Source organism: Populus euphratica, unplaced genomic scaffold (assembly GCF_000495115.2).
Source record: "Populus euphratica unplaced genomic scaffold, PopEup_1.0 scaffold86.1, whole genome shotgun sequence".
In the NCBI taxonomy this organism is placed as follows: domain Eukaryota; kingdom Viridiplantae; phylum Streptophyta; class Magnoliopsida; order Malpighiales; family Salicaceae; genus Populus; species Populus euphratica.
Window position 1 is genome coordinate 1,744,057 of NW_011499880.1, and position 17,432 is coordinate 1,761,488.

Consider the following 17,432-nt stretch of genomic DNA (forward strand, 5'->3'; position numbering starts at 1 on the left):
CCTGTATTTAAAATGAATATTTACCACAAATTAAAGGTATCTTGTATTATTAGATATATTATTATAAAACATGCTTTAGTTAAGGAGTTATTGATACTTCAAGTGCAAAATGATGATATAAAACCATGACAAAAATGCACTTTTAAGTACTAATCACCGGGCATTAGTTCACCCGTCCAATTACCAAGTATTATTTCATCCGCCCAAATATGTTCATCAGTTGACATCAAAACATAAATTATAAAATTTCTAATTAAAATCAACACATGTTTTTCATTTAATTTTTCTATAAAACTTCAAGATGTCGGATACCTATCTATTAGTGATGCTCGACTAGTAGCTCCTTGTTACTGTTTGGAGCCTCCAACCTCTCTTGTTTCATTTAAAAGATCACATGATTTCAATACTTCATCATCCAATAATTTACTTAAAACTTCTCCATATAGTAAAATTTTCGATCGTACAATTTTAATACTCGAAATTATCATCATCATTTTTTTTTCATGTTCTTTAATAATTCCATAAATAATTCTTACAGTTTTACATCCACCTAAACTTTTAATTCACCACAATTATAAGGGAATCTCATATTATTATAAAAATTTCCCAATAACTATAGGAAATTTAATTCTTTTACACCTAATTCAACATATCATTTCATTATTATTATTTAAATCATCGATGGAGATTCCATTATTTTAATAGAGTCAAGTTTCCAGACATCCTGAGTGGAGACTTAATATTGATGCATGATTTCAACGATTTGAGGTGGCTATTAATTTTTAATTTCTAGCTTATGTTTAATAAATTACTTTTATTATTTTATATCTTGTACTATTTTTATTTTATATGAATTATTTATAAACACAACATAAATTTGAGTGGGATAGGGCGAACAACAATGTTGCGAGCAGGGTATGGAGAATCATGCGGCAACTAGGTAACATCGAAAATAATATTTATTTTTGTTTTATAATTTTATGTTCTAAATTCTAATTTGTTACTATGAAAGTAGGTTGTGTGATTTTTGGCATGACACCAAAAAAAAATAATCAAAAAGACATGCGAGAGATAATGGTCTTGAAGGATGGAATGAAGTGGCGGTTTCACGTGAATTCAAACCGCCATTCATATCGGGAGATATATGGGTGGCATATATTGAGCACATGACCTCAGAACGGTTCTCACGGCACTCACAGTCCGACGCCAACAACCGGAACTAGCAAATTTATGGTTCGGTGACTATGCATACCGACGACTCCATCCCATTCAGCGCACATGAAAAACGGATGGTAAAATTAATTTTAATAAAATATATCATTAATTAATTTGTCATTCCTTATAATATATTTAACTTGCAATCTATTTTTTCCTTACAGGTTGTATCTCTTGGATGTGAGCCGAGTTTGATGGAGCTGTTTGTAGAGATGTATGTGCAAAGTCAAGACCGCTAAAAGGGGGTATAGCAGTTTGTGGACAACCGTGCTCAGCACTTTATGGTATGTTCGTTCAATCATTTCATTTTATAAGTTATTATTTTCTTGAATTGAATATGATGATTTTTTTAAAATTTTTAGGGAGACTTATATTAGCCGGTTAAGGGAGAGATATGGAGACAATCCTTCGACCCATTCGGTTTTCGATTCGAATTTGTGGATGGAGGTTGGATCGTCTAGTGGACCTGAAAAAAATCAGGTTTACAGGTTCTCTAACACTAAGGCTGAAAACTTGCTGTCGACCCATAGTGTCTCAATCGTTGGGAGCTCCCCATTAGTATTGAGTGCCTAGTCTGAGGAGTTCACGACCTTGAAACAACAATATTAACAATTCTTGACGAATTATGATCAGCTCTATCAAATGGTCATAGAGATGAGATCAAGGATGGGTGATGATACATGTGGAGCTCTTTTTTGGCTGTACAGTCCCGGGAACAACCAGCCTCCTCCTCCAGCTCTATCGCTATTCTAGTTTAATTTTGTTTTTTAAACACATTAAATTTGTAATAAATATTTGGATGAATATTATTTAATATTATTTTTATATTTTTAATGTTTAATACAATTTTATTTGTTTATTCAGATTTTTTACTATTAATAAATTATTTTTTTTATATATTTAAAATATATACCGACGGCTTTAGCTACAGCTCCCGGCCGTTGGTATTTTACCGAGAGTTGCCAAACAATTACGACCCATGCCATAATTACTGACAAAATATTTCCGTCGGGGTTTACCATCACTATTACCTACGGAGAGTCCGTTGGTAATTACCATTGCAAATGCAGACGGATTTGTTCCGTTAGTAATTTTCTCGTGGGAAATTTTTTTTTGGTCACACATCATTGTCTGTAAGACCGTTAGTGTTTTGTCAGTGGTTGTTTTTTTTTTTTTTATTTTTGACAGAATTAGCAATGAAATGGGGAATTACCGACAATTAGTATATTGACGGATGTATTCTGTTGGTGAGACTTTGACAGGAATTTCACTGACGGATTTTCATGCCTTACACTGATGGAATTAATCTGTTGGTAAAACTGTTTAATGGTGTAGTGTTGTCAGATATGCCCTTGAAACCACATGTCTAGATTCACAAAAGGATGAAACAAAATTTTTTAATTTTTATTTTATTTTTTTAAAGAAAATATATCTTGAAAATATTTTTAAAAAACTATGGCACATTATTATTCAAAATCAATCAAACAAAATTTTGTCCATAATAAGGTTCTTGGTGGAGTCATCATTGTATCATAGGTATATTGAGGTAAACTACATGTAAAAAGGATAAAAATAAAAAAAGAAGACATAGTTTTATAGTAATTGAGAACTCTAACTGATCTTTAGAGGTTATAGATAAATGTCTGGTTATATAATAGGAAAGATAGTCATTACTATATACATTCTATCTAAGATAAGTTGTATTATTATTTATTTTTAAAAATAAATGTGCCTTGTGTACTTATATACCAATAGTTTGCCTAAACTGAAATATATGTGTTTTTTATTAATAGTAAAAGCTACAATTACCTAAGAAAATTATCATAACCTAATTTTGGCCCTTTGACTTTTAATTTAATTTTTATAGGGTTTAAAACGAAAAATTAAAAGATCAAAGATTTATTTCGATGAAAAGTGTGATTTATCAACTTCCGTGAAAATTAAGGATTACAATGTGCTTTTGTCATTCTATCTTTATCTTCAAGATAATCCCTATCTTCGAGATGATTTTTATCTTTAAGATAATCCTAATCTTTAAGATAATAATAGTTATCCGCTTTCAAATTTGATTCTTAATCAAATTCAAACTTCAAAGAAGAGAATGAGTTTGATTGAAACTTGGTTTCTCACACATGAAGGGACTCTGGCACTATAAATACAGATCTCAGGGGGGAAGGAAAAAAAAAAGATGAACCCGAGAACAAAGAATTAACCCAGAAAAACAGAGCAAAAGAAAGAAAAGAAGGAGGGAGGACGATTAGAGAGAAACCCTAAAAGAAAAAACCTTAAGAGGAGGCCATTACCAGAAACCTTAAAAGAGAGAAACATAAAAAAGAAGGGGGCGGTGAACCCTATACTAGCCGCCGCCCCCCTCAATCCCTTTTCTTCCCAGTCTCCCTCGACTTCGCCTTCAGCAGCCACATGCTTAGGTAAGTTTCATTCTTTTCTTGCTAAAATAATTAACTGGTTACTGTGTTTGCCAGGGGTGTGCTTGGAAAAAGAGGGTAGAGAGAAGGAGGACTAGAGGGACACCAAAAGGAAAACAGAGGAAGAGAAAATAGCATCAGCAGGCCGGCCCTCCACTGTCATTATCATCTTCAATTGCAGCACCACATAAGTTGCTCTTTATTTACCAACACCAGAGTTGGAAATATCCTTAGTTGAATATTCACTAACGCCAGAGTCAAGAATATTACACACAAATAATCATAGTATAAACCAACAAAAAAAAATGTTAGCAATTAAGGACAAAGACCAACAATGCAGCCTGCCTTAGGCAGGACGTTTAAGGGGTGATAATATCTTTCCTTTTACGTAACCAGTCTCGGACCATAGAATCTCTGTTGACCAGTTAGGATTCCTAGTAACCATAATACTAGGTGGCGACTCCTTAAACAAAGAATATCCTCATTAAAGAATAGGATGCCATAAATCCATTCTTTCCAAAGATTTAATAAATTTTTAAGGCCGCTGCGATGTCGGGTGCGACAAAAATGATTTAGGATGTAGCTTTGATGACAAGACTCAATAATCACTTTTAAAATCAATAGGACGGTGAACATATGATAAGTACAAACCTATTAAAAGTTATATTGATTTTTTTTTTAATTTTTTAACTATATCAAAACTTCCATCAATAATTACAGTCAAAATATAATTTGTTGTTATTTCTGTCAGAAACTGTTAATGAAAACTCTTCGTCGCAATTTTCATTGAAAATTAGTGATGAAATATTTTTTGTTGGTATTTTTATTATTATTTTCTGATAGTGTTCCATCTCTTTTCTTCTTGTTGAAGATTTTTTTTTTTATTAATATAGGTGTCCAGTCTAGCTTATATGTAACTCAACTAATCCCACGAGTCTTGAAGTTAACGACTATGTAAGTTTCTAGTGGTTCTGAAGTTTGTGGAACTCGAACTAATGATCTTAAAAAAAAAAACTCAAAACCTGATTAATTAAACTAGATTATCTTATATCTTATTTATAGCAAATCTTGATATCTATTTTTCAAATAAATAGAAAAAGAGTTGGGTGTTTAGTTGTCATGGGACCTTCCACTTTTGCTAATCTCTCATGTTTTATGTGGTGTCCAACACATGGTTCACCCACTTACACAGAAAATATCCCCGGCATAATGACATATTTTGACATAGTGTTCAACATATTGAATGTAGGTTTGTCATTTTTATTTCCATGGATATAAGAATCACATTAATGATTGGCGTGCATATAAATCAAAATTTCATCGAGTAACGTACATTGGTATTTTTAAATTGTGTTTATTTTCACGGATCAACTAGTCTAAAATAATATTAAATTTGTATTTTTAAATGTATTTTTATTATTTTAATAAAATAATATTAAAATAATATTTTAATAAATTTTTAATTAAAAAATACCTTTTTTAAAAAAAAATATTGCACGTTACCAAATACACATGCACACATCATTCCTTAATTTCTTGGTCGTGAATGGCCAAACAACTTGATCAAAGAAGCAGACTCTTTTCTTGTTTTGTTTTATTTTTTTATCCTTTACACGCGCTGGAATCCAAGATATTTTGAAGGGGAGAACTGTTTAAAAGCGTCCATATGGACCAAAAGTTAGCCGTCACTTTGACCAAATTCAATTTGAATCCATCCTTGAGAATAATGTTTCGGATCTCTTCCAGCTTGCAAGCAATCTGTCATGAGAGAGACATCTCACATCTTCTCTTTTATTTTCTTTGAACAGCCGAATTTCCATTAGAAGGCGATCAACCATAGGCACAAAGCCCCAACCTCACACAAACCAGGTAAATTCATGATAAAAATGGAGTACTTTCATAATTTCCTTTTTCTAGCTCTTTTTTTTTTCCTGTTTAGAAAAAGCGATTTTAACCGAAAACTTATCGGTGAAATTAATTTGGCTAAGCTTATCTAAAATACAAAAGACATAAACTGTCTGTTGAATTTATATAATTTACTTTTGGAAAGAGAGGTTGTAAGTATCTCTGTCACAAGGAGCTAATGCTATCTTTATCTGCTTATAAAAGGGATCCTTCTGCCCTGATAAAATATCCACGCTATCTACAGCTACCCAGCAAGCCGAAATTTAAGTATGTCAAAATTGTTTTCTCTATGTCTGTTCCTATCAATATTCTTCATTGCCCACTCTACTGTTCCTCCTTCTTCAACATTTCAGTATGTCAATGAAGGAGAGTTTGGCTTCTACAGTAGTGAGTATGCTCCAGATTATCGTCCACTTCCCCTAGTCACTTCCCCATTCCAACTTATGTTTTATAACACCACCTCTAATGCATACACTCTAGCTCTACTTATGGGTACTAGGAGGTCAGAATCAACAAGGCGCTGGGTTTGGGAAGCCAACCGAGGCAACCCAGTTCGCGAAAATGCCACTCTTACCTTTGGAAAGGATGGAAACCTTGTCTTAGCCGATGCTGATGGCAGGGTTGCTTGGCAAACCAACACTGCCAATAAAGGTGTTGCTGGGTTTGAAGTGCTACCCAATGGTAACATGGTGCTTCATGATTCTAAGGGTAACTTTATCTGGCAAAGCTTTGACTCTCCTACTGATACTCTCTTGGTGGGCCAATCTCTTCGGGTTGGAGGTGCGACTAGACTTGTGAGTCGGGCCTCACAGAAGGAGAACTCTGATGGCGCCTATAGCCTGGTCATGGAATCCAAAAGATTGGTGATGTACTATAAGAGTCCGAACTCTCCTAAACAATATTTCTATTACACGTTCGATACACGCCAAGATCGTCTACAAAATGCGACTCTGAATTGGTACCCAGATCCTTATGACAATTCGGCCAGCGAGGTGAGTCTGGATTTATCTTCTGGGGGTTGGAGCGTACACGCCAGACCTAAATTCAATGCTACGTTGTCATTTCTTAGAATTGGGATAGATGGGAACCTAAGGATCTACTCTTACAACAATAAGGTGGACTACATGGCATGGGATGTGAGCTTCAATCTCTTCTCCAGGGATGGTTTTCCAGAGCGTGAGTGCCAGTTACCAGAGAGATGTGGTAAGGTTGGGTTGTGTGAAGACAGCCAATGTGTTGCTTGCCCATTACCAAGTGGTCTTCTGGGCTGGAGCAAGAATTGCGAACCTGTAAAGCCACCCGCCTGTGGTTCTAAAGATTTTTACTACTATAAATTAGAAGGCGTTGATCATTCCATGAGCAAGTATGCGAGTGGGAGCGTAGCAGTGAAGGAGGATGGCTGTGGAAAAAAATGTTCAAGTGACTGTAAGGGTTTGGGGTACTTCTACAACAAGGAGACATCCAAGTGTACGATTGCTTATGATCTCCAAACCCTAACCAAGGTTTCAAATTCTACACATGTAGGTTACATAAAGGCACCAAAACGTTAAGCCTTTTTGGTGACACTTCCAAGACTTTTAAGCCGTCCAGTATAATAATAAAGTGGCATTATTCCCTATAACCAATTGAGCTCGCGTGTCTTCTTGTTCTTATAGATCATATTTTCAACATATGATCTATCCAAATTCGTTAAAAAGAAAAAATAAAACAATCTTTATAAGTAATATGAAGCGATAAGGCAAACTTCAAATAAAATTGTAATTCTGTCTAGAATATATATATATATATAAAAAAAAAATCTTTTTTAAATACCAAGTAATTTTTGTATTTATTTGAAAAACATACATGAGGCATGTTTCTTTTATTATCTCATATATTTTATGTTTTATAAAGGAAACTAATTAAGGAAGATCCAATGGATCCCTTATAAGCCCAATTAGAATGAGTGGTGTCTCGATCACTTGTATCATTTTCATAATTAGCAACGGGCTCAAGTCTAATATCAATTATTCATCATTTTAAATTAAATTTCTACTATGATACCGGTAGTTTTAGAGGACTAAGAAAATAATCATAATTTGTTTAATTAATTCTTTTTTTAGTTAGAAGCAACTGCAAGATTCTACCATGTGTATGTGTATAATGCTTTTGTTATTTTTTTGTATAAAGATAAACAATTTTGTTCTATATAATTTCTCTAAACTGGTTTCATCGATGTTCTAATATATTTTTTAAATCCTTTTCATTTTAGAGTTCTTATCAAACATTTTAGATTTCACATGTTAGTTTTATATTTTTGGTTTTTTAATTAAAATTTTAATTTTTTTTCTAGATTTTTTATTTTTTTTAATATATTTTTTGGTTTTTTCTAGGAGCTTTCAAGTTCGTTTTCAAAAGATAAGGTTGTGACTATAAGATAAGGTTGTGACTATGTTTGGTAAGATATTTGGGTATCATGTTATCCCTAATTCTGAGCATATCCAAAAAGATGTGCCTACATTGTCTATAGTGCTAGAAATCTCGAGCTAGAAAGTGTAATGTGGTGCCTCGATGGTGTATTGAGAGGGAGATTTACAATTTTTCCAAGAGAAGCTATAAGTCAAACGATCAGTTGGGAAACTATTATAGGCAGGAGGGAGTTGGAATTATTAGAAAAATTATTAGTTGGTAATTTGTTGTTAAAAAGCTATAGCTTGGAATCACTCCATGCTTTTTTTTTAACTGAAATTTCATTTTGGATTTTTTCCTTTTTTATTTTCCTTTTGTTTTTTTACCTAAATTGATTATTTAGCTATAACTTATTGATATAAGGCATCCATTTTTATAAGCATGTTTGTAACTCAGTGTAAATCATGTTGCTTTAATTAAATTTTGATTTTTTTATTTAAAATTAATTTTTTTTTATATTTTGAATTTTTTTTGATATATCAATAAAAAATAATTTTTTTATATTAATATATTTCTAAAAATAATACTTTGAACCACAACCGTTAATAAATCTAGGTGAGATGGAGGAATAATCATGACTAAAACTTTTAAATAAGAAGTTGGCCATGAGCAAATTGAAATTACAAGGATAAATATAACAAAATTAAAAAATCAAACTAGAGCATATATTAAACTCGTTAACTATTAATATATGGTCTGAAAGCTACATGCAAATCAATAATTATTTTAAGGTAACAATTAAAAATAGAACAGAACATGATACACATCGTAATTATACCTTCGATCAATTATTACACGGGTTGTTTTCATTATTTTCCTTTACAACATGGCTTCAATCTAAAAGAGGAAGGAAAGAGGCAAGCAGAGGCCAATTGTCAAATGAGTAGCAAGTCATACAGAGTTGTTTAAAGGCAACAACATGGACCAAAAGTTTACTGTTTGACCAAAGTTAACTTTACAAATACCATTTCTGAACTTCTGCAGGTTGCAAGCTGTCATACAAGAGACTAATTCCTCTCTGTTTTTCCTTTGAATGACTGAATTTCCGTCAAGAAAGCCATGCATAAGCACCAAAGCTTCACTTTAATATTTAATTTATGAAGTTAATGTTTATATGTCGTGGTACTAATAAGTTGGTTATACGTTATATTATTTTATTTATGTAGAATATATTTAATTTATTAAATAAAAACATTACTTAACTTTAATATTTAATTTATGAATTTAATGTTTGATAAGTGAATCTAAAGTAAAGTTAAACTTCATGAAAAAAATATATATCATGCAAATAAAATTATAAAGAGTTACAATTATAGGATTCATATTTTATCAACATATTGTTTCTAAATATTCTTGGTTAATACTCTTTTAATAATGAATATTTCTTAGAACTGTTGAGTTTAGTATATATTATGTTCTTTTATTTATAAAAGTAAGTAGCTAATCTCATAAACTGAGGTATGAGGGATACTTATAATTAATATGTAAGTGCTTATCAGATGACGTGTATACTGAACTGATCCACATGACAATTCCATATGGAGATATCATATGTGTTCATGAAAAAGCTCACGTGACGATTGTGTAAATGATTTTTATACTTGATGTCATTAAGTTATCTTATATAGGAAGTGTTGTGTTTTGATCATATTAAACGTTATCTTGGTAAAGATAACAAATGAGCATACATTGAATTAGAAAAAATATTCTACATGTTCTCAAATAATATTAATTGTTAAATTCTTGTGTAAGGTGGAATGAGATTTGAAAAAAGTTTCAAATCTTATTTAGATGATCAATGACTATAATGTTATGAATAAATATAATTTGACATAACAGACACACTAAAAGCTAAAATATCTAAATCAGAATATTATTAATAAAGAGATGGTAATTATCACTACTTAGATTTAACAATTTTACTAATAAAAATTCATCGATATTTACACTTAGAGTCCATCAGTAAGTATTTAAAATGTCTAAATACAACTTGTCAAGGCCAAAAAATTAGTCATTAAAAGAACATGTATTAAGTTTGATAGGAAAAAAATAAAGAAAGGTGAAAACAAAAAAAAAAATCAATTTAAAAAATGACTCAAAAAAAAAAACTAGCAATCAACAAAATGGGGACCAAATTTAAAAGATAAAAAAAATCTAAGAAGGATAGAATTGAAAAGGCAAACCAATTTTATAGATTATTCAATAAAAAATCCAAATAAAAAGAAAATGGACTAAATTTGAAGAACCAACAAAGTAAAAGGTTGTTCTTGAATTGTTTAGGGTTGTTGCAAAAATCTAGGTAGGGAGATAAAGAAAAAGGGGGGAAAAAGAAATAGTCGCCAACGTCAAACCATTGTGAATGGTGGCACACATGCCACCTCATGTGATTGGAGACGTCGAGACCTTTTAAATTCTGCCTATAAAGTCAGTGTTTGGTAATTGGACGACCTTCCACGTATCACTAGAATAATATAAGGGCCGCCCACATGCTAACACGAACTCCACACACATCAATATGTTTTTTTAATATCTAATATATGATAATTATAATAACACCCCTGATCAAACTCTAAAATTACAACAAAATCAATGCAAAATGACCAAAACACCATTATGAGAGAGTTTTTTTGCCCCTCTGAGAACATCAAAGTAATTTCACTATTTTTAAGAAAAAAAAAAGTATTTAAACACCCCTGAGCCTAAAGCATGAGAATTTTTTAATCCAAAGTTAAAGTAGTGATTTTACCATGCATAAAAAAATAGACAAATCTAACCCTACATAATATTTTAAAGATAATTGTATCATGGTAAAAATACAATCTTGCCCCCATTACCTCAGCCATGGATTTTTCTTGCAAGGCGAGTTTTGTACTTTAATTATTACAACAAATAGTGATCTATATCTTGTAGGAGGATTACTTTACGCGTGCGCACATATACACACAAAAGCTAAAGGGTTTGGGGAATTCACTATTCACCCACATCCATTGCATTGTCCTTCCTTTTTTGTCACTTTTTTATTTTTCTTGTTTTTTTCACTTTTTTTTTTAAATTTGTTTGTTTTATTTTTTGAAATATTGATGTAATTAAAAATGAAGTTTTGCAATTTATTTCTTTTCTTTTTGCCTTTTTATAGGGTTAAAATGGTTTATCTATTTGCTAGGGTAACCCAAGTTGTTCCAGTTTAGAAGTTTGGTGAGATGTTTTTATTTTTAATTGAACATGACCTTGTTATTGTTTATCTCATATAGTTAAAAACAATAGTTTCAGATAAAAAACCATTATACATAAAGTTAAAATATATGGAAAAAATATTGTAGCTTTCCTCACATGTTATTGTGAATTGCTACAGTGTTTTTCTCTTTTTTTATTTTTTTTTTAAAATTATCTTTGTTAATTTTTATTTTTTAATATAGAGTTAGTTAAAAATTTAGCTTTGTAATTTTTTTCTTTTAAAATATTATAGATTGTTACAGTGTTTTCCTACATGATTTTTCTATTTTATTATACATAAAGCTAAAACAAGTGGGGAAAGTATTATATCTTTCCTCACATATTACTGTGAATTACTACAATACTTTTTTTTTCCTATAATATTTTCTTTTTTTTTCTTTTTTCCCCCAAAATTATCTGTCAATTTTACTTTTTAAATATTAAACTAGTTAAAAATTTAACTTTGTAATTTTTTTCTTTAAAATATTGTGGATTGCTACGGTATTTTCCTACATAGTTTTTCTATTTTATGTTTTTTATTTTTCATTGTTACAGTGTTTTCCTACATGATTTTTCTATTTTATTATACATAAAGCTAAAACAAGTGGGGAAAGTATTATATCTTTCCTCACATATTACTGTGAATTACTACAATACTTTTTTTTTCCTATAATATTTTCTTTTTTTTTCTTTTTTCCCCCAAAATTATCTGTCAATTTTACTTTTTAAATATTAAACTAGTTAAAAATTTAACTTTGTAATTTTTTTCTTTAAAATATTGTGGATTGCTACGGTATTTTCCTACATAGTTTTTCTATTTTATGTTTTTTATTTTTCAAAATTATATTTTTCGATTTTATTTTTTTAATATTGAATTGATTGAGAATTTAATTTTGTAATTTCTATATATAAAACATTTTTGATTGCTTTACTGTTTCTCCACATGTTTTTTTTCTAAATTATCTCTGTCGATTTTATTTTTTAATATTAAACTAGTTAAAAATTATATTTACAATATGTGGGGAAAACACTATAGCTTTCCTTGCAAATTACCGTGGATTGTTACAATGTTTTTTCATACGTGGTTTTTTAGGTTTTTTGCTAAAATTATCTCTGTTAATTTTATTTTTTAAATATTGAGTTGATTAAAAATTACAATTACAAGTAAATACAAGTAAGGTTAAATCATGCAGGGAAAATGCTATGACTTTTCTTACAAAACACTATGGATTGCTAAAGTTTTTTCTCATATGGTTTGTTTCCTGTTTCTTTTATGTTTTCTTTTTTGTAATATTTTTTTTCTAAAATTATCTTTATCAATTTTATTTTTTTTAATATCGAACTGGTTAAAATTTAACTTTGTAGTAAATCTTGATCATGTGGGGGGAAACACTGTAACTTTTCTCATTAAACACTATGGATTGTTGTAGTGTCTTCCCATATGAGTTTTTTTTCCTTTATCAATTTTATTTTTTTAATATTAAGCTAATAGAAAAATAAAATTACAAGTAATTACAAAAAAAGGCTAAATTATGTGGGGAAGCATTATAGCTTTCATCACAAAACACTGTAAATTGCTACAGTGTTCCCAATATGGTTTTTTTAATTTTTTTGTTATATTTTTTTCTAAAATTATCTTTGATTTTATTTTTTTAATATTGAGGTGATTGAGAATTTAAATTTGTAATTTTTTTTTAAAACACTGTGATTTGCTATAGTGTGTTCTTACATGATTTTTTTTCTGATTTTTTTAAAAATTATCTTTGTCAATTTATTTTTTTGAATATTGAGTTGATTAAGAATTATAATTAAAATAAAGCTAAATCATATGGGAAAAGGGTTGTAGTTTTTTTTTACAAAACGTTGTGGATTACTACAATATTTCTCTAAATAATTTTTTTATTATTTTTTTAAAAATTATCTTTTCTGATTTTATTGGGGAAAACATTGTAGTTTTCCTCACAAAATATTGTTAATTGCTACAATATTTTTTTCTTATGGGTTTTTTTTCCTTCTAAAATTATCTTTGTTGATTTTTTTAATATTAAATTGATTGAATTTAGCTTTGTAATATTTTTTTTATTAATAGAAAAGATAAATCATATGAGAAAATTATTATATCTTTTCTCACAAAATACTATGAATTGCTACAAATTATTTTATTCAGTGTTTAATTTTTTTTTATCATCAATACAACTTTTTTTTCTATAATGAAATATTACTTAATCATACCTCTAATTTTTATTATTTATTTAACGCTGATTCATAATTATAATATTATTAAATATATTTATTTTATAAAAATCTATAACAGCATGCGACATACCATCTTGTCTTTATCTTGTATGTATAAAGAAAACTCATAAATGAAATTTTTTATAGTTAATTGGGCTCTTCGAAACTTTTGCTAGATTCCTGAGATAATTGGGCTCTGTGGATATCTTGAGAACTTGAAGCTTTTCTTCAGCCTTGAAAATTGCCAAGATGATTTACACTTGAAAATTGCTAAGATGCTTTACAGAGATACAACTCCTGCCTGTCATTTTGCCAACACATTTTTTCGTCATTAAATTCCGAATTTTAACAGCATCATCCCATCGGCCAACCACTCTGTAGACATTAGTTAATTAAATAAACATAGCTTAAGGGGTGGTCAGGTTTCAATTCCATTACTTTCTTTGCAATGCTCTCTGCAATAGTAGAGCGTGAACTGGCTATACAAGCACCAAGATGGGTCATCTCTCCAATCTGCGTTCTCTATCAAATTTTCTGCTTCTTCAAACAAACCAGCATGGCCTAAAAGTTACTTCATGCAATTTTGTTGCTATATTCCTGGTTTAATGTCATATACCTCAGTCATTGCGGCAAAATATTTCAGCTCTTATTCAACGAAACCAGCATGACTACAAGCGAAAGGAACCCCAACAAAACTAGCAGAATGGCTAGATGCACTTCATAAAATTTATTGTCATATTATTTCATTGTGGACACGTTCTGGGACTTTATTATTTGGAATTATAATAATAAAATACTTTAAAGATGATATAAAAATAATATAAGATTCTCTTACAACAGACAAACCATTTTATTGAAGATTAATTTGTTTAAATAGCATGATTACATATGCTGGTTATTTGGTACAATCTTCATGATGAACCTTTCACGTATATATATCAGTATAGCTTAAACAACAAAATATTTCGTCTGCTCATCAACCAATATGTGGAATATCTTTCACAATTCCATATTTATCAACCCAGACTCGGACCCTGTCGCAACGGAAATCCATGGTCACCATCATTCCTTCCTTCACAATCCCAGCACCAACCTTGGGATTCTCTCTTACGATGATTTTTGCTGCCACTTCTCCGTTTATTCCCACTAGCTCCGGCCACGAGCTCTTTCCCGCATCTAAGGTTAACAAGAATTATAGTTAAATGTATCAAAAAGAATGGTTAAATTATATATATATATATATAAACTCATTGGCATGGTTCTCATGCACTGTTGTATATATAAATAAGCACATTAAAATAATCAATCGCTTACCAGGGCAAACATCTGTCATCTTTCCTTTCTCTTGCGATGCGATGGATTAAGGGAAGGAGATGGAACAATATATAGGGGAGGCGAGGATAGTTTTCAGCTTTGAGAGCTTTTATCTATCCATTTGTCTGTTTGACAATGAAAATTCTCAATAGTCGACTTGTTGAATGCTAGCCACTTGCTACCCACTGTGTTTGAAAGTCTTTGCTTACACGTAAGGTCCACTGTTGAACTTATTTTTCTGAAATTAATTTAAGCGATCCATCGGAACCAGAGTGATGTCTACGACGTTGGAATGTTGGAATGAGTAGTTGATGACGATGAGGATGAGGAGGGCGGCCTATCCTTTAATATACAACAGTTAAAATGTGGACACGGTATATAAATGCTCCACCCCTCTAAAAAAAAAAGTTCAAAAATATTATAAAAATGATATACATTTGAGATTAGGAAGTAATATAACATTTCTTTTGCGTTGAACGACGTGTTGCATCAAACTAGACCATGTGTGCAGCTAAGAACCTGATACGCTCCGTTAGGGAAAAATTAACATATTAATTTACCGTAAAGACGTACTATCAGATTGTGAGGGAATTAATATATCATAAAAATACATTTGATGCAGCCGAGTAGCTTAAAATTGAAGGATAACAACATACATAGATAATCTAGTAAATATTTTATAAATTAGTGAGTCATGGGTATGTCCAAAAAAATTATATCTGATCGTGACCAGTATAATGCTTAGAAGATGACATGATTTTTTATTTAATTATTGAATTAGACTTGATTTTTTACAGAAAATTCCCGAAGCTTGGTTTCACTAAGAACCCGCTTTGCTTGTTCATCCACTACACTGATTTCCTGAAATAAGTCTCAGGAAATCATGTTAGGCCAATTTTCCTTAATTTCTTTGAATTTCTTGTGTTATTTTTCATTTTATGTTATTTTCTTCATTACATTTTAGGATTATGATTTTATTATCTAGTATAGGTTGGTTTCGTGATCTATTTAAAGATATTTTAAACATCTTTAGAAGGCAAAATTTATTTTCTTTAGAAATCTAGAGAAATAAACTTTGAATTTAAAGTTTAAGATTGCAGCCCTTTTCGCTCATTAAATTTGTTTTTTTACTATTTTTTTATTGTATTTATGCTTTCACTTCCACCACCTTTATAATTATATTAAGAGATTTAATATAGTGTTAGCTATGTTCGGTGCCAGCACTTCACTGCAGGCCATTTTATATTTTGCACAAAAAATAATGTTCTTGTGCCGCAAGTGTATTTTTTTAATAAGGAAGAAAAATATGCGGCTCAGGTTATAGACCCGAATAAATTAAATAAGTTGTTTTTATTTTAATTAGAATAAAAAAAATAAAAAATAATAATAAATGGATCAAATTTAAAAAAAAAGTGATCAGGATAACCTAGAAAAAACATAGTTTTTCTAAAAAAAAACAAATAATACAACTCAATTCACAACTCATTAAACAAAAATCATTAAATACAGAATAACAAAATAGGGTAAAAAATACCTAAAAAATCAGTCATAGTCAATTTGAGTTAGTATAACAAATCTATAACCCTGGGAATCAGGATTAAGCTAACCTAGGATATCTCACCACACTCATAGCTTACATTATGAAATTTGAATAACCAATTAAAAAATAAAGAGAATTACAAAACCTATTTTTTTTAAAAAATCAAATCGTGTTAATTTTTCAAACATGTGAATAGCATCATTAGACCTAAAGCATCCTATTTGAAACAAACATAAGCTCAATTCCCAAAAACTAATTAAATTATACAAAATGATTTAAAAAAATAACAATTACAAGAATGAAGATCAAAATTGAAATAAAAAAAAAATATTGGATTGAAGGGTGAAAAAAGTTAGAAATCAAAACAATGAGAACCAAATTAAAAAACATAATACCATAAATTTGAATTAATGGATGAAATATGAAACGAATAAACTTCTACAAAATGGCCAAAGAAAAAAAATTCAAAAGAATAAGGATCAACTTGAAAATAAATAATTTATGTCAAATAAGAATTTATGGATTGAATTAAAAAAAATAAAATTTTTATAAACACTACCAGAAATTCAACTAAAACCAATAGAATTACCGATGAAATTTTTTGTTAGTAATTTGCAGTGATAATTACCAATGGATGTAAATCAGTCGGTATATACCGATAGAATACGTCTGTCGGTAAATAATAGATGGAATATATAGAGTTTTGAAGAAAAAAATAGTTTGTTGACGTGGAAGATTTTGTAGGCGATTTTATCGACAAAATTACCATCGGGATCTCCATACAGTGATGTGACCCCTTCACCGTCAAAATTGTCAATGGAATCACTGATGAAATATTTTCATCGGTGATTTTATTGGTAAAAGTTAATATATCACCAAGCTGTCAACCCTCCCCTCTCCTATTTACCCTTCTTATTCCCCATCCCTGCATCCAAACAAACTCTCCCCTCCTAAACTACAAGTAACCACCACCCAAAACATCCCTCATTTCTCAACACAAATCATCGTTATTTATTTTTTGCAGTCACAACATCCATATTCTGATTTATTGTGGATTTTGACATTTTTTTTAAGTAAATCTATCTTTTTTAATTTTAATATTAAATGTCAATTTTATTATTATTTAATTTTATTTT

At 30.0% G+C, this 17,432-nt stretch overlaps 1 protein-coding gene across 1 annotated transcript; it reads left to right on the forward strand.

Moving 5' to 3' along the window:
* Nucleotides 1–5,457: 5,457 nt before the first annotated feature.
* On the forward strand, nt 5,458–7,200 carry LOC105129277 (epidermis-specific secreted glycoprotein EP1-like). Its single transcript, XM_011031269.1, has 2 exons — nt 5,458–5,510; nt 5,751–7,200. The coding sequence occupies exon 2, from the start codon at nt 5,816–5,818 to the stop codon at nt 7,094–7,096; it is 1,281 nt and encodes a 426-aa protein (XP_011029571.1). The 5' UTR covers nt 5,458–5,510; nt 5,751–5,815; the 3' UTR covers nt 7,097–7,200.
* The last annotated feature ends 10,232 nt before the right edge of the window (nt 7,201–17,432 follow it).